This window comes from Pteronotus mesoamericanus, unplaced genomic scaffold, assembly GCF_021234165.1.
Source record: "Pteronotus mesoamericanus isolate MK-2021 breed Mesoamerican mustached bat unplaced genomic scaffold, CSHL_Meso_final contig_100, whole genome shotgun sequence".
Lineage (NCBI taxonomy): Eukaryota > Metazoa > Chordata > Mammalia > Chiroptera > Mormoopidae > Pteronotus > Pteronotus mesoamericanus.
Window position 1 is genome coordinate 16501072 of NW_026554999.1, and position 27080 is coordinate 16528151.

Consider the following 27080-nt stretch of genomic DNA (forward strand, 5'->3'; position numbering starts at 1 on the left):
ACTGAATATTAGAATGTCAGCATTACATAATTTTAAATTTGCCTACTGCATAAAAATATACCAAAATTACATTTATATAATGAAAATTATGGAGGTTCTTTCCATAGGATCAAATTTTCAATACCTATGTCTCTTGTATGTCTAAAAACACCCACAAAATATGTAGAAAAATATTTATGTTAAAAGAGTTTTCCCATTTAAAATTAAATCCTCTTTAAACTAGATTTATAACTAGAAAACGGCATAAGGTGGCTTATAGAGTTGTAATATTCTGTATCTTTTTTTAATTTTTAATTTTAGACAGAGGGAAGGGAGGGAGAGAGGGAGAGAAACATCGATATGAGAGAAACATTGACGGGTTGCCTGCCATACGCACCCCAAGAGGGGGCTGAACCCGCAACGCAGGCATGTGCCCCGACCGGGAATCAAACCAGTGACCTTTGGTTTACAGGATGACACCCGACCCACTGAGCCACACTTGTCAGGGCTAGTGTCTATCTTGACGTGGGTTACATTGGTGTGTTCGCTTGGTAGAAATTCACTGAGCTGCACATTTATATCTGTGTACTTTTATGTGTAATTTATGAAAAGCTTATATATATTTTAAATCCTCAGTCTAAAAATATGCTTAATTATATTGCACAGATACCAAAGAAGATAAGACAGTGAAGAAAATGAAGTAACAAGGAATTGCATTAGAGAGCTATGACAGAAGTAAGCAGTGTGTACAGGAGCCCACAGCAATGGCACCTAACTTAACATGGTAGAGGTAAAGGAGAACTTCCTGAAGACAGACTTGAACTGAGGCCTAAAATTCAGACAGGAGTAAATCAAGCAAAGAAAGGGGGAAGGGAAAGACAAGAAAAACAGGGAATGAAAAAAAGAGAGGAAGCCTAGATTATTAGGAGTGAACAAAGTATTTAAGGAAGACAGCAAGGAAGGAAAGTCCAGAGAATTAAGAGTCAGATCATTAAGGATCTTACATACACGCCATCCTACAGTTTAAGCCTTTTCCTGAAAGCAATGAGAAAACACTGACAATCTTTCAACAGGAAGGAACATTTGTGTTTCTACTGTAAGTGTCAATTATGATGCCTGCCATACTTGCAACCCCATTTGGTGAGAAATTAGCCTGCACACTGCCCCATGCTTTTCACCATTTTGATCCTGTTCCACTCCCATATGCGCAAATAAACACACAGCCAACACTAAATGGCCAGAAGTAGTCACATGACCAAAGTACATAGGGTTGGTAGCAGTCCATGAGAAAAGAAACTAAGCCAAAAAGACTGTTTCTTGGGAATTCAAACCAGAAAATCCTAGGGAGAAGAAAGAAGTTAACAACAGGAACTCAAGTTTAAAAAAAAAAAAAAAAAATTGGCAGCCAGGACGCAGGATGCTAGTATGGAAGAGACACAGTAGTTATAAGGTGGCAGAAATTAGGAATGAATGGGAAATATGGGAATGGGAGGAGGAGGGTGGAACTGGAATAGAGGGAAAAAAGGCCAAAAAGAAATAGAACGGGTAGTGAAGACAAGTTAACAATAAATAGAGCAAAGAGTCAAATCTGTTTCTAGTTTTGTTAAGCTCCTGTTCTTCTTGAGACCAAGTTGTTTAACTCTTCCTGGGTTCCCTTATTTCCTGGGTTTCATTTCAATAAGCACTCTACTACCTAAGGTAACTTGAGTCTCTTCGTTGCAGCTCTTTTCTGAAAGAGGCTATGAGAGCATTTTAGAATACTTTGGTAGCAATGCAGAGAATGAACTGGAGACTATGGCATAACAACCGTTAGAAGGCGGCGGCAAGGCAACCGCTTAGAAAGCTTTACAAAAGCCCAACACATATTTTGGGTTAAAATAGGGACAAGTATAAGAAATTAGGAATGATATGAAATATCACAAGGGAGAATGTGCAGGACTGAGTGATGCTGGTAGTGAAAAGCAATTCCCAGGTTCCTGAAGGTTTCAAAAGGAAAGAGTGGTGCTATTCATACAGATAGGAAATCAAAAGAAAAAAATTGTTGCTGTTTATCTCCTACCCACTTTTTGGGGAGAGAAAGAGGCAGAGAACAGTTTTACACTGTACATGTTTGAAGTGCTATGAACTGTGAATCTAAGTGGTGATGTCCATCAGCAGTGATTTACAGGGGTCTAAAGTAGAGGCAAGAGCTCTAACCAGCAGCTAGGCTTTTAGGAATAAATACATTCAGTTGGTGTAATGGTTTTAAAACATGACAGAAAACTCGTCAGCTAATATTTATTTTAAATTAACATAACTAAAAACCATGCAAACTAAAAACTTAATCATCTTCAAAAACCACATTTCAAATCTCCTCCAGTTCTCTGTGGAGACTGAACAAACTTCTACAAGAGTATAATCCAAATGATCAGAAAAGATGGAGTTTATATTACTAATTCCTAGTGAGGTTTTACTTTTACTAAAAAAATCTAAGTTTAATGAAAAGATGCTCAATGTCACTAATCTTCAGAGAAATGCAAATTAAAACTGCAATCAGATACAATCTCACACCTATCAGAATGGCTATCATCAATAAATCAGCAAACAAGTGTTGGTGAGAACATGGAAAAACGTGAATCCTCCTGCATGGCTGGTAGAAATGCAGACTGGCATAGCCACAATGTAAAACAGTACGGAGGGTCCTCAAAAAAATTTAAAGTGGAACTGCCTTATGACCCAGCAATTCTACTTCTGGGTATATATATCTGAAGAAACCCAAAAAACTACCTTGAAAAGATATATGTTCCCCTATGTTCAATGCAGAGTTATTTACCATAGCCAAGATGTGGATAAATAAGTGGCAGTACATATACACAATGGAATATTATTACTTCACCATAAAAAAAAATGAATTCTTACCATTTGTGACAGGGCAGATAGACCTAGAGGATATTACACTAAGTGAAATAAGTCAGACAGAGAAAGACAAACACCGTATGATGCCACTTATATGTGGAATCTAAATAGCAAAATAAACAAACAAAACAAAAACAGGCTCATAGATACAGAGAACAAACTGACAGTTGCCAGAAGGGAGAGAGGTTGAGAAGATGAGTGAAAAGCGTGAAAGAATTAAGAAGTACAATTAGGTCATTGCAAAATAGTCAAGGAGATGTGAAATACAGCATAAGGAATAGAGTCAATAATATTGTAATAACTATGTATGGTGCCAGGTAGGTATTAAACTTATCAGGGGGATCACTTTATAAATGATATGATTGTCTAATCACTAGGCTGAATGCTAGAAACTAATATAAAAATAATACTTCATATCAACTATAACTGAAAATGAAGATTTAAAAATAAATGTAAAAAAGTCTACTTAAAAATAAATTTATTAATTAAGAGAAAGAAATCTAAGTTTACTCCATTTCCCTCATAAACTGTACACGGCTAATGTTAACAAAGGGAGGAAAAACATTAATAAGTCATGTGTTAGGCAGTGAACTTCACTACTGATATTTAAACTATAATAACAAGATTTTTTTAAAAACTTAATCACATAATTTACTAGCTCAGATATTCAACTTTACCTGCACTGTAAATGTTGGGTTTCTGTCCTACAATCTTTTCTTCTCTCATCCATACCCTTTGTCCCCAAAATCTATTACTTTGCACTCAGAACTTGATAAAGTGCTTAAACCACAAATCTGGCTACCTACTGGTCACCTACTTCTGGCTAAAGTAGAATCACTCAAACTCAACAAATTGAATTCCTCTTTCTAGACAAAAATAAAAATTCTACTCCTTCATATGGATCTCCACCTCAGTGTAAGGCACAAGCTAGAATCTAGATCTTAAACACAACTAGAACCTAGACCTTATCTTCAATGAACCCTCTCCCTAATCCCAAATCCACTGAAATCATCGAGTCTCATGAATTCTCGATACTCAAATCCAAACACAATATTACCATTTGCCTAGATTGCCCTCCTGATATTCCTGACTTTAGTCTTGATCTACACTTCAATCTACTCTCCTCACTGCAGCCAGAATGACCTTTTAAAAATACAATTCTGATCACTTAAGTCCTCTACTTTAAATCCTTCAGTAACTTATTTGGTAAATATTAAAATCACCATCAAAGCTGGTCACTCCAAGGAAGTTCAGCAGATCAATGAAATTTAGTTACATCTTCTTTTGTAGGTTCAGCACTAAAGAATCATCAGAAAATGTTTTCAAATCCTGAAACAGACTTAAAACATACATATAACATCTGATATATTTAAAAGAAAAGCATGCAGCACTCTTTGTAAAAGCTGACTGAAACTACCTCAAGACCACCAAAATGGAACACTATCATTCAGCCAGTAAGACACTACCATATGTACTGTTGTTGAATGATCTCTAGGATCTATTATTAAGTAGGGGATACAAAGCTATAAAGAGTGTACAGTATGCTTTAGTGTGTTTTAAGAATAAAAACGTGAAGGCCTGTACATGCTTGAAATACCACAGGGAGGAGGACACACACCAATATGGAAGTAGTGGTTGTCTCTAAAGAGTGAAAATGGGTCGTTGGAAGATAAAGAGAAACTTTTTACTGCATATTCTTTTGACCCCTTTAACTTTTGTATTATGTCTAGTTATTACCTATAGTTTTAAATATGATTTTTCCTCTCAGTTCCACACAAAATAAAAATTTTAAATGTACTAACTACTAAAACCTCTCTATATTTCATTCTTATAACAATGTTAAAATTATGCACTGATCATTTGGTGTAACATTACATTTCCTTCTTGACAGCTCAGGAGTTCAACTTCAACAAACGACTGATTCACTATTTTCGTTATTGCTGAGAAGACTTCTGGTAATGCCACCAGTGAACATTGCGTGATAATCCTACTTGCTCCTTGGAAAAGTAAGACAGCAGAATCAAGTAGCATAAATTTACTAAACTGGCATTAAATCTTTAGGGATTAAGGAAAGCTATAGATCTTACTCTTCCAGCAAATTCAAAATGAGCAAATCAAAACAAACAACCTCCTCAGCATCCTTCAAAACCAGTGCAAAAGGCCTGTAAAATCTGCAGGAAGATGAAGCAAATGCCACTACATGAAGACACAATTATATTCACTTTGTGGTATGTGAATATAATCCTTATAGAGGTCCCTAACATATCAGATCTGAACAACCTCACACGTTCTACAGAGGACATAAGATGAGAAGCAAGCTGTGTGACCTTATAACAGCACACACCCCCTGCCCTGGACTTCCATACTCCTCCCTCTCCCTGCCGTCCACAGCCACCAGACCAAACCCTTCAAACATGGGTGTCAGTTGGTCCCTCTTAAAGCCAACTAGGGAGAATACAACAGTAGGTTAAGCAAATATCCCTTCACCATTTCATGGCAAAGTCCTTTCAACCGAAGAAAGAATCATGACCAGGAAAAAAGATTACAAGGTTTGCTTAAGGAGAAGTGTGTGGGAGAGGAGGGGGGAAGTGGGGCGTCTAAAGTGTCTAAAGGCCTTACACAAGATCTATTGAGAGATAAGAGCATCACGAAAGAAACCATCTGAGAGCACAGCTGGGTAGGTAAAGCGCTAGTCGGCTGGGGGGGGGGGGGGGGACCTGGGATGGGGAGGTCCGCTGGGAAAGAGGGTGGACAGCAATGGATTTGCCCTGGAGCTGGGGGGTCGCAGCGGGTTAAGGGCGGCCGTGGCTGGATTTCAGAGGAACTGTGATCCAGTAAGCTCACGGGAGAATGCAACGTAGTCTGGAGGCTCCATTAAAGAGTCATAAAAGTCCGAGGAGGATAGTAAGGGGGTGTACTAAAGGCGGGGGGCCCGTGACAACCGCCGGGGCAGCTGAAGGACCGGAATGGTGTCTGGTCAATGGAGATACGATGGGTGGGGTCTACTGGGGAAAAGAAGCAGTGATCCGAAGTCTGGGAGGCTCCAGGGCAGACCCGTTCGTGGGGTGGCTCCGCCGGGGCGGAGCCGGGCGGCTCCGCCAGAGCCCAAAAGCGAGATTGAGACGTGGGCCGGGCCGGACGGCAGGGCCGCAGGACAGCTAGGGCGGGTCTTACCTCAGGCTTCGCCGCAGTGGCCGCCACAGCCCCTACTCAGTGACGGAAGCCGTCTCCCACCCTCGGTCCCAGGGTGAGGCCGGACGGGAGAGTAGAGGCCAAAGCCAGCAGGGGTCGGACGGTTCCGGGAGGGTGGGCCCAGCTGCCTCAGGGTCCGGGAGAGCGGCCGCCGCGCATCCCCCGCCCTGTCAGAAAGACTCCGCCCGGCCTGGGCAGGCACATCCCCCGCCGCACCCCGCCCAGAGACCACGCGTTGGACCTCTGCCTCCACCGCTGTCGCCGCCTCCGCCGGTGTCGCGGATGCCTGCGCCACCGACCCTCAAAGTCCCGGTTGGACTTCGAGCAGCGACCATGCACCGCCGCCGGGTCCTCAGTCGGCTCCCGAACCGCGCGTTCCCGACCCCGCGCACGCGGCCCCGCCCCGCGCGACTCGGCGGCAGACGAGCAGGCGCGCGCGCACTTACCTCCCACGCCCCCTACCGCCTGCTGGAGTCTGCCCGCCCGCACGTGACGCTACCCGAGAATTAAGAGCGTGCGCTTGCGCGGGCACACCCCATTCCGTGCGTCCCAGAAGGCCCCGCCCAAACTTTTTTCCTCACCTTACGGCAGAGCTGGAAACTGCCTCAGATTCTCCCTCTATTGGAGAGTACTGTCGCAAGGTTGGTTAGAAGTCTCCGGGTTTGCGACCAGACCTCTCGCTTTCCGGCCAATACAGAGGTTCCTGAAGGCTGGTGGAGGTGGTGAGGCCCCAGGCAGGTAAGAAACCGCCCGCCTGTCCACTTCGGTTTGTAGATCAATGTATCCCGGCTGGAGACCGTTTTGCTGCCCACTCAGAGCCGAAGTACCCATGCCCCCTTCCGAATTCTGGCGCCCGGTTCTCAGCGCGGCCCTCCTTAGCCCCCGCCCCTTTTCACAACACGCCCTCTCCCCGCCTCTCCCCGCCCCCGACCTGCTTCCTTAGTCCTCCTTTCCATTCATTCTCCCGACTTTTCACTGAGCGTTTTCCATGCCTTGGATTCCAGAAAGTCAGAAACGAATGAAATGGCCTCAGCTTTCTTAAATGCTGTGTTATGTGGAAGACGATGATAGAATCCGTAGTGGTAGTAAAGTAAAATTATAAGAGAAAAAAAAAAGCACAGGATGCTCTTTGAGCATAGAAGGGAGGCCCTCAATTGTGTAGAAGGACAGGAGGAAACCCTTTCCAGGGCGACCTTTGGGTCACTCTTAATGTGTTAGAAAGATAGTGAGCAGTAGTTGGTCAAAGAAGTAGGAGGGAGGAGGAGAAAAAAGTGACAGGCATATGATGATACTGGTCCGGAACAGTGAAGAGGAATAGCTGGTGGAAACTATACTGGTGTAGCGTGCACTTTAAGGAAGCGTCGTTGTAAAGGGTGAAAAGGATGAGGACCAAGAATATGGGCCGCAAGCATATTTTCTTTGAAGATGGGGGACTCTTAGTGTACCATGGAACCAAGAAGTGGGGAGTTCATGGGTTGAAAATGTCTAATTATAGGATCAAGAGCACTAATGGAACCCTTGTAGGGTGTTAGAATCATCTGGGAAGCTTTTAAAAAATAAAATAAAATCGGGCCTTCGCTAGGTAACTCGGTGGGTTAGAGCGTTGTCCCCGTACGCCAAGATAGTGAATTCAATCCAAGGTTGTGAATTCGATCACAGGAAGCAACCAATAAATGCATCGGTGAGTGGACCAGCAATACGATGTCTTGCGTGCTCTCTCTTAAACCAACTTTTAAAAATAAAAAATAAAATCAATGTTATTGCTCCACCCAAAACCAATTAAACAAACTCTGGGGTCCATACATCAGTGTTCTATCCTGAGGTGACTCTAATGCTTAGAGTTGAGAACCACTGAGCAAGAGAAAAGGAAAGGATGGGAAGGAACTAGAGAAGGACAGAAAGGTGTGGAGTTGGCTCTGTGACATTAGGATAGGAGTCATTTGATGAGAGTTGGGGATGCAATGGGAATCTTCAACAGTGATGAAAGTTTAGAGTAACTGCTCTGGGAAATGGAAAAAGAAGCCATTCCGGCCCTTGCCTTCAGCACAGTTCCATTGCTTTATTTTAATCAGGTCCCCTCGGTTACAGATTTCTTTCCTCTCCCTTTCCCTTACATTCAGGATTTGTTAGCTGGGGATCCAGCCTTAGAGCTCAGGAACATCCTAATTTTTATGCCTGAAAAGATCAGAACTGAGCCAATGTATGAAATGCAAAGACTGACTTGGCTCGCCCAGAGATTACTACACACAGTGCTTTCCAATTACACATTTCATCAATCTTGTAAGTTAAGAATGAGATATGAAGATATTAAAGGCCCTGGCCTCTGTGGCTTAGTTGGTTGGAGCATTCTTCCATAAACCAAAAGGTTACAGATTCAATCCCTGGTCAGGGCACATACCTAGGTTGCAAGTTCAATCCCCGGTTGGGGTGCATATGGCAGGGGGACAACCAATTGATGTTTCTCAAGTCAGTGCTTTTCTCCCTCTCTCTTTCACTTCCTCTAAAATCAATAAACATATTTTTTAAATATTTTTAAAAAATATTTAAGATACAGCCCTACTAGGATTTTATAGTATTAGAGAAAACACACCTTTAAAAGAACACACTTGACTGGCAGAGAAAGGCTATACAAAGCAAAGCCCAAGCCAGTGCAGGGCTACTATCTACTAACTAGGGTTAATCCAAAAACCTGTCTCTCTGCCTCCAGATGAGAGAGTCACTGTTGTATGGTGTGACTAAAGCATAGTATAGAGAAAAGGGGTGGGGCAGAGATAAAGATGATAAAGTGTAGCCTTGAAACCCATGCTAAAACATTTGGTTTATATACTATAAACAGTAGGTGTAAATAACAAAGGTAAAAAGAAAATAACCTCTTTTATGCCATTGACTTCTTTGACAGCCTGGCTGTGACCCCTATCTTAATGTTTTTAAATGTATAAAATGAAATACATGGAGATGAATGAAATCAATTTTTTCAAAGTTTTAAAAATGTTAAAACGAGTGTGTGATGTAGTTTTGTATGTGCTTCTTTGCACAATAAATACCATCTGGCAGCAGGTCTAATTGTGTAATTCCAAAATAACGATCAATATAAATTGTATTTTGAGATAACTGCAACAACTTTAATATGATGTGGAAATATCCCATTTTCTATTGGTGACAGAAGACAAAAGGACTGCTGATACTATTCTGGATTATTGCATATATTTATAGAAGAAAATGCCAAATTGCAGCTAGAGATTATTGAAAATAAAAATAAAATTTTATTTCCCAATCTAAGTCCATGGAACCCTTAAATTCTAGCCACATTCTGGCCCATGGATCCTAGATGTATAAGAAAGCTCACTCTAAGGATTTTAAGCAAGAGAATAATAGATCAGTCTGTGTGTCGGAGAGGTCCTAGAGCACTGTTCACTTTCCAACCTCTCTGTTGTCCACTGAAGTTGTGAACTGGCTAATTTCTTCAGTACTTCAGGGGCCACAGTTGCCTAGCAATTTAGGCCTGCTGGGTGAGCGAGCTTACAGTTGCCTATGTATTGATAGGAGGGCTACTGGGAAGTAAGTTGGGAAAAATAGGTTGGGGCTATTTTTGTGGAAATCACTGAATGCCAGGCTATAAGCTAGATTTGCTTTGGCCGATAATGGATAGGTGTGAAAATTTTGGGTGTAGAATAATGAAATTAGAGTTCTGTTTGAAACGTTAATCTAGCAAGTAAAGTGTATACAGCTTAAATCATCAGAACAGAAGATCGGAATGAAGAGACTCTACCTCTAAATAAATAATTGAATGATTTTTTAAGACTAAATTTTATTATAAAGTGATCTCTAAATGGTCTGCTAAATTACTTTATTTCCCCAATGTGGCTGGCTAGTCTGAAGAAACGTAGATTGGAATAAATAGCATACTTTTCAACAGGGATGTGTACACCAATGTGAAGATCAGTTAGCATTTTACATGATCAAGAGGCTATTCCTTTCTTTTGTATTATAATATGATAATATTAGCACTTCTGATAAGCAGTGGCTTTACTACATAGATTCGTTCCAAGATGTTGCCAAGGCTTCCTTGATTAAATTGAATCTACACCTACAGATCCTACATTTCTGACTTGATAAGGTCAAGGCTCCTTTCCTTGGCAATTTCTTAAACTTCCTAGATGAATACAATGAATTAGCAAACAAAAAGCAATTCCTCAAGGCCCAGAAAACCTATCTCTTTGGAAACTGGTGAATATCAGACCATTTAAAACTTAGTGCCCAAATCCCAGCTAGTCCCCAAATTGAGCACTTTTTAAAATATTATTCAACAAATTCAATTTGGGATCCAAGTATTACTAAATCATATGAGTAATGTAAAGTTACTTAACTTTCTGAACCAGATTCTCTAAGAGACTACATTCTTCAGCATGACTGGCCTGTATTAACTTTCTATCCATCTAACTACTAGAAATCATGTGAGTAGGAGTATGGTTCAAAATAGACTAAAAATCAGGTTTATGCAGAGGGTGAGTTTCATCTGTCCGTCCCCTTCTGGGTGGAAGGGGACGAATGGGTCTATTCTAAAGCAGAGAGAATATTTGAAACTTATGGGGGTTATAAAAATTTTTATTACTTACAGAAAATATCTGAAAGTTTCTCTTCCAGTTAAGTAGCTATCCCTTCTCACATTCACGTGCTATGAAAGCACTAGAACACAGTCCTGATACTAAAAATTGTCCTGATTACAGTTATTATTTTTGAACATCTGTAAGTTTAAAAACCTTAGGCCTGCCTTCCCTAAGAGCCAATGAAAAAATACTCTCTCAGAGTAGTGTGATAGTTTAAATTCCATCAAAACAATATCTTGGAGATTTCTGAGCTCATTTGGCTCTAATTTTCTCACTATTGATTATTGCAGCAATTTGACACTTTAGCAGCTAAAATAAGTAATTGCTGGAAATGTTTAGTCTGACTTACTAATGTATAATATAATTCAAACTTGGTCAGATAACTCACAGGTACTCATGTTAATTAACATTTAAAGACAAATTGCAAGGCAGAAAATTCTATATATCATAATTGGGTCCCCTCAGACCCTGTTTTCCTATCAGCACACTACTGTAAAACAAATTCATTATTTCTTTAATTCATTCATTAAATATTTACTGAGTTCCCACTATTTCCGAGCACATTTTTGAAACCCTTTAATTAGGACTTTGTAATAATTTACCTCTTAGCTATCTGTGAAAAAATAATTTACCAGGTTTTGAAATCTACAGGACAAAAAAGATTAAAAGATGATGGTGTTTTCATATTCTTTCAAGCAGTGTGTTTGCATGTAGCAAATATGTGCTGAATACAGGTGATTATTTATGAAATCTGGCAGATTACAACTTCACTCATCCACAACTTCTCAGCTTTTATGTGTTACTATGTATACGAAAATGCAATTCTGGTCATTTTATTAAATATTATCTTACTTAGACCTCTCATTAAATCAAATGGCCTCCACATATACCATCTTTAGAATCCTGCTCATTTTAATTTTGCAATTGTGTAAAATCATTTCTCAGAAAATTTTAAGCAAAACAAGCTCAGTTTGAGAAAAGTCTAGTGTTAACGCCGAGTTTATAGTAAGCAAAAACAAAAAAACAAAAAAACCTTGTGACACAATTATAGATGGAACCCTTGAAATAGTAATGGTAGACTGAGAATAAAGTTATTTTTATGGTCAATGACACATTAGCCATTGATAGCTCTGCCTAGTAATCAATCAGTAAATGAAGAGCCTTGGGGCTAGAAGAAATCCTAAAAGTTCACCTAGTCTGTCTCCCGGGCCCATGGCTGGACCAAATGGAATCTATGACTGTAGAGTTACCAGTCATCATCATCATACCAAGCAGTTTTTCTACTTTGAGAGCTGAATTCCTCTATTTGTAAAAGATTGATGATAAAGGAATACTGTTCTAATTTATAAATAACTTACAAAGTTGAGAAATATCCTATATTTATAAAAATTTCATGCTTTAAGGAGTTTTTCAAAATGTATTTCAATTCTGTATTTTTTCCTAGAAAAATTCATTTATTAAAACTTCACAAGTTGGTCAAGCATTGAAGATAACAGGGATGAATAAAGTCTAATCTCTGCCTTCTCTTGAAGGGATATTGCTGGGAGATTCAGGCTTCATTGAAAGGAAACTTAATTGAGAGGAATTGAAACAAAACAGGCTTGAACTTTCTGAAAATTTTTCTACTTGTGCCACTATGAAAAGCACATTTGGTCTACATTGTATATGATGCTTTTTGTGAAATTGCATATGAAATCATACTTAAAAGTAGGATATAATCTAATTTTAGTAAACATCAAATTAGTTTTAGATCTTTGTGTTTGAAGGTTTATGGAAGAGAGATTAGCCTTACTCTATTTTTTTTCTAGAGGACAGAAGTGAGACCAGTGACTGAAGAAACAGACATTTTAAATCAATGTAAGAGTGGAAGATGGTTGTTTCTGTTCAATTTTCCCAACACCATGTATTGTATAGACTCTCTTTACCCCATTGTATGTTCTTGCCTCCCTTGTCAAATATTAATTGACTATATCGGCATGGGTTTATTTCTGGGCTTGCTAGTCTGTTCCATTGATCCGTATGTCTGTTTTTATGCCAGTACCGGTCTGTTTTAATTACTCTAGACTTGTAGCATAGCTTGATATCAGGTAGCATGATACCTCCAACTTTATTCTTCTTTCTTCAGATTTCGGGGGCTATTTGGGGTCTTTAATGGGTCCATATAAATTTTTGGATTATTCTAGTTCTGTGAAATATGCCATTGGTATTTTGATAGGAATTGCATTGAATCGGTAGATGGCTTTGGGTAGTTTGGACATTTTCATGATGTTAATTCTTTCTATCCATGAACATAGTATATGCTTCCATTTATTTGTATCTTCAATTTCTTTCTTCAGTATCTTACAGTTTTCCAGTACAAGAATGAAGTCTTATTTGTCACAGCATGAATAGACCTAGAAGGTATTATGCTAGCTGAAGTCAGTCAGAGAAAAACAAATACTATATGATTTCACTTATATGCAGAATCTAAAGAACAAATAAACAAAATTGAAACAGACACACAGAGAGTGAACTGGTGTTTATCAGTGGGAAGAGGGGATTAGGGGACTGAGTGAAAGGGATAAAGTGATTAAGAAATACAAATTGATAATTACAGAATAGTCACGGGGATGCAAAGTACAGCATAGGAAATATAGTCAATAATATTGCAATAACTATATGTGGTACCAGGTAGATGCTGGAAATATCAGGAGGAACACTTTGTAAAGTATATGATTGTCTAAACACTATGCCATACACCTGAAACTAATTAAAAAAAAAATTGAATGTAAACTGTAAAAAAAAAAAAGTGGGAGGTGGTACATCTTATTTTTTTCTAAATAGAAATAACTGTTAGGTATGTGCTCATCATTAAAAGATGGGAGGCAAATAAAGCAGAGAGTATCCAAACATAGAAGGAAAAAGTTAAGTTTAATCCTATTAAAGAATACTCTAAACTTTTGATGGCTATCATTCTTGATTATTTGTATGTATTTTTCTTACGCATATTTTTATATAACCTTTTTATAACATACTATGAAAATCTTCCTATGTCAATAAAATTATATCTGCAACATTATTTTTTTAACCTCCACCCAAGGATATACTTATTGATTCTAGAGAGAGAGAGAGACATCAAGGGAAGAGAAATATCAAATTGGTTACCTCTCAATTGGTTGCCTCTCATCCGCACCCCATCTGGGGACCAAACCCACAGCGTACATTTGTGCCCCTACCAGGAATCGAACAAACGTCCTTTCAGTTTATAGTATGATGCCTCAACCAACTGAGCCATGCTGGCCAGGGCTACAACGTTATTTTCGGTGGCAAAAAATATTCCATTGTAGGGAAATCCTATTTTTTTAAATTTACCAGTCCTCTGAAGAACTTTCAGATCATTTCCAGTTTTTCTATTATAAATATTGTTGTAGTGAACATTCTTGTTAAATTTTTGACATCTTTAATATTTCTTTTAAGATAAATTTCTGAAAGTATAATACCTACATGTATATACATTCTTAAGAATTAAAATATAATGGCAAATTACTCTTCCAAAAGCTCCCATTTGTTTACACTCCTGTCAACAATGAGAATGCCCATTTTCCCACAGTCTGTCAGTTATGCTGGCTATGATCAGTTTTCCTCATCTTTGCTAATTTGATAGATGAAAAATGAAATATTACTTTAACTTGGATTTTTTTAATTCCTAATAATATGTTGAGTATCTTTTCATCTGTTTCTTGGTCAGTTGTGTAGGTGTATTCTTTATTTTCCTTTAATATTTTTGTTTCATTTTTTAACATTTAAATTTTACTATACTAAGATATAGTAACGTGATAAAAGGTATGAGATAGAGACCTAACTACTTTTTCTAAAGTCAGATGATTAGCCCTGGCTGATGGGGCTCAGTGAATTGAGTGCCGTCCTGCAAGACAAAGGGTCACTGGTTTGATTCCCAGTCTAGGGCACAGGCCTGGGTTGCGGACCAGATCCTCAGTAGGGGCTTGCAAGAGGGAACCACACCTTGATGGTTCTCTTCCTCTCTATCTCCCTCTCTTCCCCTCTGTAAAAATAAATAGATAAAATCGTTTTTAAAAAATCAGATGATTAACAGGTTATTCCACTGCCATCAAATAATTCAGCAAGCATATCTCAAACTTCACTACACAGACAATAAGGTGCTGCTAGATATTCTACAAAAAAACAAAAGCAAAAAGTATTTCATTGTCAATGAGTTTGGGGAAAAAAATTAGACCAAGAAAAGTTAAATTTCTTTACTGTAGAACTTCTTCCAGCTTTTAATATGTTTGTGTGCATGAAGACTCTCCAATAAGGAGTTTTAAGGTATAGCATTTCTCTAACTTATTTAACACTAATTTTTTTTTCTTTCAAGTCATACCTGTGAAATCCTATGAAACTGTGCTGTTTAGAGTAGTAGGCACTAGCCACATACGGCTATTTAAATTTAAGTTTAAATTCAAATTAAATTAAATATTCAGTTCCTCAGCCACTCTAGCCACATTTCATGAGCTCAGTAGTCAAATGTGGCTACTAGTGGCTACTGTTTGGACATTGCAGTTGAAAAACACTTCCATCATTGCAGAAAGTCCTGTTACAGTGGTGCTATAGAACATAGTATTCATTGAAAACATGGAATAATCCATGATTTCTCCCACTGATTTGTAATGTCTCCATCATCATACTTAAAATTTCCAAAAATGCATGGGTTTGTTTTTGTGCTCAGTGTCGCACAGCTAGTTGTGAGTCAAGCTTCAGCATCTTTATCTGAGAGCAGAAATGAGTTCTTGCATGAAATGGGAAGCTAGATTAGAAGGGATGATAAAAGCCCTCACACTTCTGAGACTCTGTAAATACAAATATTTCTTCGCATAACTTCATTTATGTCATGTTGCTCTCCATACCCCATTACTCATTAATTTATTCTAGTTATTTGAATATCTGTCTGACCAGCCCTGTTTTAGATCCAGGGGCTAGAATAGTGAACAAGCTTAGACAGACAAGTTTCCTTGGTTCTCTTACTCTCGTGGAGCTTGCATTTTTATTTGGGGGAAAGGCCAAGAAAGAAAGAAACAAAATTAACCAAGAAACAAATAAATTTTATTTTTTTAAATATTTTATTTGTTTATTTAAAGAGAGAATGGAAGGGAGGGAAAAAGAGAAGGAGAGAAATATCAGTGTGCAAGAGCTATCTATCTATCTGTTAGTCAACATCTATCGGGTGCCTCTTGTACTCCCCCAAGTGCAACCCAGGGGACCTAGCCTGCAGCCAGGCATGTGCCCTGACTGGGAATCGAACTGGCAGCCTTTTGATCCGCAGGCTGGCACTTAATCCACTGAGTCACACGAGGGCAAAACAAGTTAGTTTTAAAAACTATCAGACATGAGTGCTATGCAAGGAACGGAAATTAGAGTAATAAGAGAGTGAGCGGTGGCCTCTTATTTTGGCCGATCACAAGAGACCTCTGAATAAGTAGCATTTAAACTGAAATCTGCCCAACAGAAAGATCCAACCACTGAAAAGATCCCAGCCCTCAGGAAGTGTTGCTGGTGGAAATAGGGTTCTTCCACCAAGTCATGAGAAAAGCATTTTGGGGACACAGACATAGCAGAATGAGGTGCAGTGGCAAGATTTATTGGAGCAAAAACAAAGTACTGCCCCCAGGTGCACAGTGTCTCATCCATTACTAGGTGGGTTAGCTCTGTCTTGCTGCAAAAAAAGCCCTGGGCCTGGTGAGCGTAAGTGCCCATTAGTAGGGTCAGGATCCAGAACCGTGATGCCATCACCCTGGGCACCAGTAATCCAGCATAGTCTCTGCTCCTGACTGTGCTCTGGCCAGTGCTACACTGCTGCACCCAGGCCCTAGTTTGGACCTGCACTGCTGCCAACCCACATGGCTGCTACAGAGAGAGAGACTGCACGAATAAATGAATGAACACACAAACAAACCCATGCTACTAAAACGGGCCTTTGTTAAACTTTCATTATATCTCCTTAGGTTTGGGCAAAGACAGGCTTTCTTTCAAACTAACCACTCTCCCAGTCCTTTGCAGGGTTGTGCTGGGTCCTCCCACTATCCATTCCAGTCTTTTTTCAGGTTTTCCAGGCTAGACTCTGCCCCTTTATGTTTACATTTTGGCTCCTACTATGCACTCCTCAAAGTTTTGCCTCCATCATCTTGGTTTCTACTGCACATGCGCCCAGGAGAGGAATTTCCCCTTTATTGTTTATTCCCTCTCCCCGCCCACCCCAACCCCCAGTAATCCTGCTACTGGCCAGTTGTCTCCTGGAGAGATTAGAAGACCGAATCTTTCTGCTCACTTAGGAATTGCTCAGGGATTAAGTCCCTTCAGCCGAGGACGCAGTGGTTCCCTGAGGAGCCTGTGAATGGTGCAGCTTCCTAGTGAATTAGGCTTAATGTCCAATTCAGCTCTCTAGTTTATTAGGCTTAATGTTTAAATCCATTTGCTCTCTTCCTTTATTAATAACTAACTGGCTACCTACATTAACGTTTCCCCCCTCAAGAATCCTAGGCCCTTGTAATCTTGCAAGTGTAAATGGATGGAGGTCTCATTTTCTGTAGCTTTTTTCTGCTGTCAAGGGGCATAGTCCTGCCTACTTCCAGACCCTGAGATTCTTGCTATCTGCCAAAGGAAGAAGGGAGCAAAAGGGAAGGGGGAGCCTTCTCACAAGGGAGAGGGGTTTTGTAAAGTCCGGGGCAGCCTGCTGTTGTCCTTGGAAGGCAGCATGCATGATGTCTAGAGAATGGCACTGTTGGACAAGTTGGCATCCTTATTGTATCCTAGAGGTGACAAATTTGACAAGAAGGTTAAAAAGTCATGGTCCAAAAATGAGAGAGAGGATTATAGTAACTAAAGGTCTAATGAGAAGGACCAGATAATAGAGGGAGAGACCAACTTTATAGTATTCAAGGTTAAGTTGGAAGACAGACATCCCTGGACAAAAGGTATATCGCACCTGTCTGAAGCCCTTTTGTTTACCATACTTAATTCAAATTAGGCTAACGGGAACATTCTGAATCTGTAGGTAAGAAAAGAAGGTCAAAGGTTCCCTCTGAGGCCTTTGTATCCCAGTAGACAATTTAAAATCAATATCCCCCAAAGCAGTTTCAAGGTGGCAGAACTTTGGTCCCTTCAATCCCACCTTTTAAATAACATTTTGCATTCCAGGAGCAAAGCCGATAAACCACTCCATGCTTTACCAACTTAACCATCTAGTCCTGACAAGAAGTCAATTTAGCCAAACCACTGAGTCTCATTTCAGGAGGAAGCAATGCAGATGGGCTTCCAAAATGAGGTCTATAGTATGTAAACAAGCAATTGGGTATTTAATAAAGGATATGCCTGTGAAAACAGAAGAAACAAACACAAAGATTAATGAACACAGCAAATCATAAACCAGTTTCTGAGTCTGTAAGACTATCAGTCAAAGAGAGTTCCAGATTAAGGCTTTTGCTGGGATGAAAGCAAACAGTGACAGTCTGATCCTCCTTGTCTGCAGTTGGAACATCTCTAGTGATGTCATCAGTTGCTCAAGTAAATTCTGTATGGCATAAAACTTGGGAAGAAAAGTTTGAGTTCTTAATGATTCCAAGTCAAAGGATGGGAGAAAAGTGAAACATTAGTTTGGAGGTTTGAGGAAAACTAGAACAAGTCAGGATTCAGTTCAAGAGGACCAAAACTTTGAAGACCAAGAGGACCAAAATTTTGAAAACTTTGAAAACTCGTTCAGCTAATGAAGCCCATTAGCTGAACAAGAGGCTAATATCCACAGCTGTGTATTGCAGACTCTAGGAAACACAATTTTCTCCCTCAGATCACCCTCATTAAAGAGCCAAATTAAGACCAATTTATTTACTGCATTAAGTCCAGTTTTAATTTGGCCTGATTATTTGCATAAACACAACAAAAATAATAATCAAATAGGTTCTTTTAAATCTGCTTTGCTGTAATCTCTTAAGGAGTCTTCAGATTGACCTTTAATTGGCCCCTCAGGGCAAAGAAGCCAAGCCACACAGTTGCCATCAAGCTTTGCCTACAAAGCCTACAGGTTTTGGTAAATTCCTCAAATTTTTGAGGTCCCCAAAAATATCTTGAGGTTTCTTTCTTGCCATGTCTCAGGAAAGCAACTTTTGTTTCTTACCTAGAAAAAGTGCCATGAAGTGCATGAATAAGCAACGTACCAGGCTATTTCTCCAGTGGGCTTTTATCAGCTTTCAAAGTCATTCTTAATAAGCTTTCTGGTGACATCCAGAGTCTAGGCATGTATCTCTCAGACATGACATTCCAGTCAGAGTCTTAGTTAATAAAACCACAAATGGAAACTGGTTTTATGTGTCCTATTATAAAAAGAACAAATTCTTATTGACTTCATGCAAACAAATATATTGCTATAACTCACTAAGAATTGCCAAATTCTGGAGGGATCAGGTAGGGAGAAAAATGTAAAGCAAAAGGAAAATCTGTTCTCTTTAACAGAGTAGAAAAGAACCAAACTCCAGCTCTGTATTAGTACAACCAAAAAGTAAGCAATTAGCATTCATTAGATTGGCAAACATACCTACATTTTTTGAGAGACATACTTCTAAAAAGGTATAAAACATTTATTAGCTTCAAATTTATCTTCTTTTGGGTTGGCCAAAAAGTCCATGTAGTTTTTATAAAAATAAAAAACACATTTTTTATTTTCACCATAACTTTATTGTTTTCTATTTTTTAAAAATTTTATGTATGAATTTGGGGGGGGGGATATTGATTAGTTCTACTTATTTATGTAGTCATTGGCTGCTTCTTACATAGTATGCTTTCAGTTGGGCTCTAAGGTCAAACAAATGTACTTTCTACTCGATCACTACTTCATTTAACAGCCATAGACATATTTTCCCAGGAACTATGAGAATTGCTTCATACTTTGTAGACAAAAAAAGGAACCACATACTAAGCCTGACAAGCTCAGAGGAGGCCTGCATAGTGGGCCTTACAAAGTAAGAGTCCAAAAGTAACCACTTAGGATGGTCTGAAATTAAAGCTAGATATCTTCCCTCACAAAGGTCTATCTTTACCTTATCTGAGCCTATTGTCTTTTTCATCTGCAATAACTTACCTTTGGAATGTCAGGGTAATTTTATTTTTCCAGGCCCCTCAGGGGACAATCACTGCACCAGAGCAGAGACCACACAATTCCTCATTGTTATTGTTATCATGTTATTGTTAACTGTTAACTATCCTGTACCCACCAATATAAAAGGAGTATGTATCTATCATTTTACTTTTTATCCAATCCCAGAGATCCCTCCCCACTTTACTTTCTCCCACCTCCCTAGTAACCAGTCGATTTCATGTAACCCTCTAAGGTCTTTTCCTTTGCTTTTAATATATAAAATAAGATGCAGAGTTGACATTCTCCAGAGCATTTTCTCAGTCCCTAGAGATTTTGGTCCCTGGCAATTGTTGTCAGTTTGGTTCAAATAAACTCATGAAAATTCTCTATAGGGTTGTACGTTTCTTATTAATCAACAGAGGGAAACATACAAAAACGAAAAAAAAATGGGGTGTTACAGACCATATAAAAATATTAAATGGGCTTATTTCTCTATTTTTCCCCTACTCTGTATTTTCTCACTCCCTTTTAAAACAATTCATTCCTCTGGCAAACATTTATTTTACCTCATATTCCAAGCACAGTGCTCACTTTATAGAAAGGATATATCCCTGGGATGGTTCTAGATGGTTGATTCTCAATTCTTTTGCTAGGTCCTCTTCCTTCTCCTTTTCCCTCCTTCATTAATAATGAGATCATCGCCCTGGTCAAGTGGCTTGGTTGGTTGGAGCGTTGTCCTGTACACCAAAATGTAGCAGGTTCGATCCCCAGTCAGGGAGCCTCTGGGAGGCAACCAATTGATGTTTCTCACATCGATTGTTTCTCTTTCTCCCTCTCCTCCCTTTTTCTCTCCTTCTAAAAATCAATTTTTTAAAAAAAGCATCTGGTGTGTTTACGTTACAGACCTGGGTGGGGGCAGGGGGTGGGGGAAATGAGATCATCTTCCTTTGAGTCACCACAATTTAAAACCCTTAGAGTGATCATTTCTTAATTTGTTCTTTCCTATCCAGTCTGCCTTCTGTGATCGCTTATTGATTTTCTGTCTACAGTATCTTTTCTTCCTTGCTTCTCCATGCCTACTACATTTCCCCTAGTTTAGGCCATGTCCTTCTATTTTTGCTTTTAATAAAAATCTAATTGATCTCTACCTCCAGTTTCTCTCCCAAACAATTAATCCCATGTGCCATGGCTGAATCATTAATCTTCTAAAGCACTGACCTAGGCATTCGCGGCTCATCTTTTCCTCTGGTATAAATTCCAAACTCACCTGGAATTCAGTCTGTCACCACTTAGCTTCCAGTAGTCTTCCTTTAACCCTTGCCTTCATTGTACTCATGCTTCATTCCAGCCAGACTGTACTATGCAGTTAAAGGCACTTTCCTTGCTTTTCTGCCTTCTTAATGCCGTTTTTCATGCATCCAACTCTGTCTTTCAAGAGCCCACTTTTACGCCACTTTCTCCTTGACATCTTTCCTGATCTGAGCTCTCCTTCCCTTTCACCCTCTTTGCCAGGAATGATTTCCATACATTTTACTTATTTATGTGTTTCTTCTCTCATTGCGTGTAAGCTGCCTTATACATTTCTCTGTCTCCCACAATACCTAATATTAGGTACTCAGTAGGTGTTTACTGACTAAACGAGGTATATATATCCATTATGTGTTCATTATGACATAATAGCCTTAAGTTCATAAAGGTAGGAACTGTGGTTTCATTCTCATTCTGATTTTCCAGCCCCTAGGCACAAAGGAAACATTCAATAAACGTGTATTAAATGAAATACATTACAGTATTCAGTTATTGGGATATAAATTTCCTGATAGCACAGTAGATGTCTGGAAATAATACATGTTTGTTTATTTTAGTTACCGTGTTTCTTCATTTTACATTGACAAATAACCTATCATATTCTCACTTTCAGAAGAGGAAACTGAGGTTTTTAAAAAATTAAGTAGTTTATGATCACACAGAGCTGTATGAGTAACAGAACTGAGTCTAAAATTCAAGTCTTTACATGTGACGTTTAGAGTTCTTTTTCTTGGCCAAGGGTGGTTTTCCAAAGGCTAGTTTAGTTTAGTTCCATACAATATGGAATAGAATTAGGTCCTTGATTGAACCATTGTCAGTGTGTTGGATGTTTTCAAAATCAAAAAGACAAAACACAAAAACTATTTTCTGAAGAAAATCTTAGTTCTGACTCTGGATTCTCCCTCCAAAATGAGATGCCTATGTATTCAGGCACTCTTCTCCTTATAGGCTCCTCTCCCTGCTTGGGTTGGCTGTTTAGATGTGGATCTGATTTCAGCTGGCAGCATCGGGAGCAGGTCTCGGCATTTGCTAGGCAGTACAATCTGGTACTAACACTATGTGGTATTCATTGATGGTGTAGGAGAGTGAATGAGGGAGCCTTGCTTGGTACACAGTCAGTCATTCCCTTTTCATTTTCTTATACTCTTAAGTGAGATCAGCAGCAAGCTGAGCACCTCCTGTCCATATAAGTTGGTCTTTGCTCATTTGCCATCATGCTGGATATTAAGGATAATTAGAAGAAACAATCGTCTAAAACAGTTTCATCTATTATAAGGATATTGGAGGACATTATTCATTATGATACAACAATGTCTTCTATGAAAATTTCTTGAGAGAAAACTGTCTGCCTTAAAGCTTTTACTTGTCCTGAGTAGTTGCTTTGTTTTTACCTTATGGTCATTGTGAATATTTAACTTAATGCTCTCTGGTTAGCTGCCAAACACCTTAAAGCCAAATTTGTGGCCCACTCTTAACAAACGGGCGCTGCGCCTCATTAACTTTGTTCCTGGCTCCAGTTTATGTCTCTGCTGAAATTATTCTTTCTTCTTGAGAAAGTCTTAGTTCATGCCATCTCAGTTTATAGACAGACAGATACACATACCTAAAGAGCCTTGTATTGTTTCTGAAGTGGTTCACATTATAACACACTGTATGCACATAAAACCCTCTTTGGTCCTTCTTATTAGTTCATTTACTTTATTTACCGTATGTTTATTTTTTACATAGGCTTTGCAGGGTTTTGATTACATGAAAGTGGTTTTGCCACAGAATTTTATTTTCATAGTGTGAAAAAGTGGTAAAATAACTGACCTAAGGGTGAGAATTGATTAAATTGATGTCATAATTTTGGCATAGCCTTTCACAGCAGTATTATTTTCTAACAATATGCATTGCTCTGTAGTCTCAATCTACACGTGACAGTTTATTGCTTTGTGATTTTTAGAAATCTTGTCATGCTGCCCATGTCAGTGCACAGCAGTGAGCTCTCTGTTAGGCTCAAATATTGTTACCTTACCACACTTAATCAGACTTACGTATCTTTGTTAGCACCTTAGCTCAGGTGATCAAGAGCACATTAGTCTTGTCATACAACTTGTCTTGCACTTACTCTTAAGTCATGCTTTTGTTTGGACAAGATAATACAGGGTGGGCAAACATAGGTTTACAGTTCATATGGAAATAATATAATACAATAATTAACAAATAAACCTACCATAAACAACTGTAAACCTACGTTTGCCCACCCCTGTATGAATGCATATTTGTTTCTCAACTTCATTTGCTTTCATTGGCTTGGAGCTTTCTCCAAATTGTCTGATCATCTTACTAATAAAATCAAATTAATGACATAAATATTACTTGTACCAAGGTTTTGTGCTCTTTTAATATTTTCAAACAAAATTATTTGGCCTTTTCTCCAAACTCTCTGAAACATGCAAAGCAAATATGTGTCCTTTTTACAGATAACAAAAACAAAGACACATCACTTAAATGACTTAAGATGATACCAGCAAATCAGTAGTAGACACAGGGCTAAACCCAGGTCTCCTGATTCCTGTGCCATACTACCTATCAGCAACAAAAGAAGTCATAACTTATGTTACAAGCATTACATAGTCATTATCTTACCCCTTGAGGTTAAAGATGGGAAATGGGCAAATATATATCACTCATGCTCTTGGCTGGGCAGGATCAGGAATTAATTTCATTTGTTACTCATGATTTTCTGTTCTTGAAATTATAGTTCCTTTTAACTACAACTCTAATTCCTGTCACTTTACATTATGGAATGAGGAAGCAATATTTTATCTTATCTCTTGAAACTTAATGTTGACATGGAAACTATTTCCCTTGGTAATTAGTAACATTTTTTAGACTCTTTGAAAATTCATCTTTAATATAAAAGTAATTTGCCATTGTTATCATGCATATTTATTAAAGGGCCGTTTGGTATGGTTAATGCCATAGAGTTTGGTGAAACATTAGTTATAATTTTAACCAATCTCTACCCTTAAAAAGGAAATTAAAAATCCATGCTTACTGTTTCAGCATGGAAAATTTCCAAAGTTTTTATTCTACCTAATTGTTAACATGAAGCACTTATCCTACAGTTTTCTGAATGTTTACTCTTAGCCAGGCATTGTTGTTAAACAGTTTACAATTGTATTTAATCTTTACTAAAACCCTGTGAGAATAGGTATTAATTTATGATCCCCATTCGACATCCAGGTATCATATTCAACAATAAATGTTGTCTCCTGCCTCTCTTTCAGCTTCTGGAACTTCCGGGCAGCACTGGCCAGTGCAAGATGGACCCTGTAGTCTTGAGTTACATGGACAGTCTACTGCGGCAATCAGATGTCTCACTATTAGATCCTCCAAGCTGGCTCAATGACCATATTATTGGGTTTGCCTTTGAGTACTTTGCCAACAGTCAGTTTCACGACTGCTCTGACAAAGTCTGCTTCATCAGTCCTGAAGTCACTCAGTTCATCAAGTGCACTAGCAATCCAGTAGAGATCACCATGTTCCTTGAACCCCTGGACCTCCCCCACAAGCAAGTTGTATTTTTAGCCATCAATGATAATTCCAACCAGGCGGCTGGAGGAACGCACTGGAGTTTACTGGTTTATCTCCAAGATAAAAATAGCTTTTTTCATTATGATTCCCATAGCAGGAGTAACTCAGTCCATGCAAAGCAGGTAGCTGAGAAACTAGAGACTTTCTTAGGCAGAAAAGGAGGCAAACTGGCCTTTGTGGAAGAGAAAGCCCCTGCTCAACAAAACAGCTATGACTGTGGGATGTACGTGATATGTAACACTGAAGCCTTGTGTCAGAACTTTTTTAGACAACAACCAGAATCACTTTTGCAACTACTCACTCCTACATACATCACAAAGAAGAGGGAAGAGTGGAAAGATCTCATTGCCCGACTTGCTAAAAATTAGCTGTTGTATATTTGTGACTTTTGAAGTCTCTTTCTGCCTGTCCCCATTTGTTGGATGTCGAAATCTCAGTGCCTGAGGGAAGATGCCTGGCAGAGGCAAGTTTAGGATTCTTTCTTTTTCCTGAACGAATGACCTCCTCTGCATTATCCTAATGGAAAGTTTCATTTTAACCCTAACTTAAGAACTCTATGTTCTGTGAAAATGTCTTGAAGTTATGCACCAAAACCTTAAAACCAAGCTATTTTAACATTTATTAATTCCTTTTTGGAGGAAAAGGGTGGTCTCCCTTTGCCACATTGGTTAATTCCAAAGGAAAAGCAGTGATCCGTAAAAACAAGAATATGTGAAATCTAAAGAAGTGCAAGGAAAAAAATAATAGAACCAAAAAATTATTGTGTAGTCCACCGGCTGGAAGCTGATCAAGACCTAACCTAATTCGAGTTCTGAATATTATGAGAATCAATTATTCACTTCTGTGCTATCTCTTCTATTCACCATGCAAAGCTTGTCTCTCAGCATACCCTTTGCAAAGATTTGATAAAGATGATGTTAACCCATCTTCTTCCGTCTGAATCCTAGATACTTTAAGAAAGGGGCATATTGAGTAACTTCATTAAATTAAATGGCTCTGGTAGACCTCTTAGTTTGTGCTCCTTGAGCGGTCAGTTTGCTACTCTGAAATGATAAATGGTTTCCTTAATTTTGTGTATTAGCCATGCACACACTCCTTATATCCAAAGTTCTGTGGTGTTAAAACTCATAGCAAATAACTTCCCAAGGTTGTCTGTTACTTCAGATAAATATTTCTGCTTTCCAAGTGTCAGTTTTTTTTCTCTCTCCTCTCTACCCTTAATCTGGCAGAATTGTTTTCAGTTATATCATGGTGATTTCAGGAAATATAATATCTGAAATTTATAGACTAAAAGATTGGTTTGTTTTTGAGATACAAAAGAGAAAAAGTGACCTTTCTCAACCTTTTTTGCTTAATTCAAAATGCAAACAATTTAATTTTTAAAATGTGGAACCAAGAGTGAAAAATGCTGTCCTTCCTAAATCACTGATTTTTTTTTTTTTTCAGAGTATTTCAAATGGTCAACAACCAGATGATATATTGGGTATACATATTAATTCTATTCCTAATGAGAATTAGAGTTCAGCGATTATGACACTTGAAAACCAAAGGTCAGCTTCAGACATGAAACTGATTTCAGCTACCTCCCTAGCCTAACCCTGCCCCCAGCCCTCATGGCCCAAAATAACCTCCTACCCAGTGACCAAAGAGGCCATAACTCAGTTCTTTTCAATCAGGGAGGGAAAACACAGTGTAAATAAGTACTGGTTACACAGCAGGCCTGAGTGAACACAAGCTGAAACCAAAAGTCAAAGAGAAAGCTACTAAAGTTTCCATTTCAAGTCAGTATGTCTTGGATAAAAAGAACTAATGGAAGACAGGCAGAAACAAAGATTAGGAACTAGCTAGCAGTCAGCCGGGAAGGGACAGCAAGAGAAGTGACCTAAGTTGTTGAGGCCATGAGTGTAGATAATGATAAGAGAACAATATTTCAATAACTTGAGTAAAATCCTCTCTGGGAAATGTCTTTCTGATAATTCAAAGTGTTTGTAGACCCTGAGAAAGGGGTACCTACTGAGAAGGACTTTCTGGTGGTTTAACTGGACCCAAATTTTAAAAAAAGAGCCTAGCAGCCACTTCAACACAGGAGCCTCTCATGCAAAGTACCCCTCGGGGAGAAGCCTGCCCTGAACTGCCTGCTTGCACTGTTTCTACCGTCTGAGTCAGCCCTTATAGAGAAGTCCCATTTCAACCACTAGGACTGACACTTTCCCCATCTCATCAGAGCTGTACAGCTATATCCCCTATCAGCTTCCCTGGCCAAAGTGAGCCAGTTCTGACCAGTTCGGACAGTGCCTTTTGGACCAATTAAGCTGTGAGGATTTGGAGTCCTCATTTGCATGAGGATACCCCACTTAGGAGCCAGGGATGGAGGCTTATGTCTATGTCAGACAGCTTCC

The 27080-nt window shown here is 39.0% G+C and overlaps 2 protein-coding genes across 9 annotated transcripts in view; one reads left to right on the forward strand and one right to left on the reverse strand.

The window, feature by feature from the left end:
* The window catches only part of MYO9A (myosin IXA), a 290265-nt gene extending 284033 nt beyond the window's left edge, over positions 1-6232 (reverse strand). For all 8 annotated transcript variants that reach the window (XM_054562050.1, XM_054562278.1, XM_054561989.1 and 5 more), the window contains exon 1: positions 6049-6232. The gene's annotated coding sequence lies outside the window, so the exon portion shown is untranslated. The remainder of the gene's footprint in view (positions 1-6048) is intronic.
* Positions 6233-6653: 421 nt separating this feature from the next.
* On the forward strand, positions 6654-25394 carry SENP8 (SUMO peptidase family member, NEDD8 specific). Its single transcript, XM_054583314.1, has 2 exons — positions 6654-6804; positions 24375-25394. The coding sequence occupies exon 2, from the start codon at positions 24411-24413 to the stop codon at positions 25047-25049; it is 639 nt and encodes a 212-aa protein (XP_054439289.1). The 5' UTR covers positions 6654-6804; positions 24375-24410; the 3' UTR covers positions 25050-25394.
* Positions 25395-27080: the final 1686 nt, after the last annotated feature.

Coding starts and splice junctions, on each gene's coding strand:
- SENP8 (XM_054583314.1), top strand. CDS start 24,411: ATGGACCCTGTAGTCTTGAGTTACATGGACAGTCTACTGCGGCAATCA.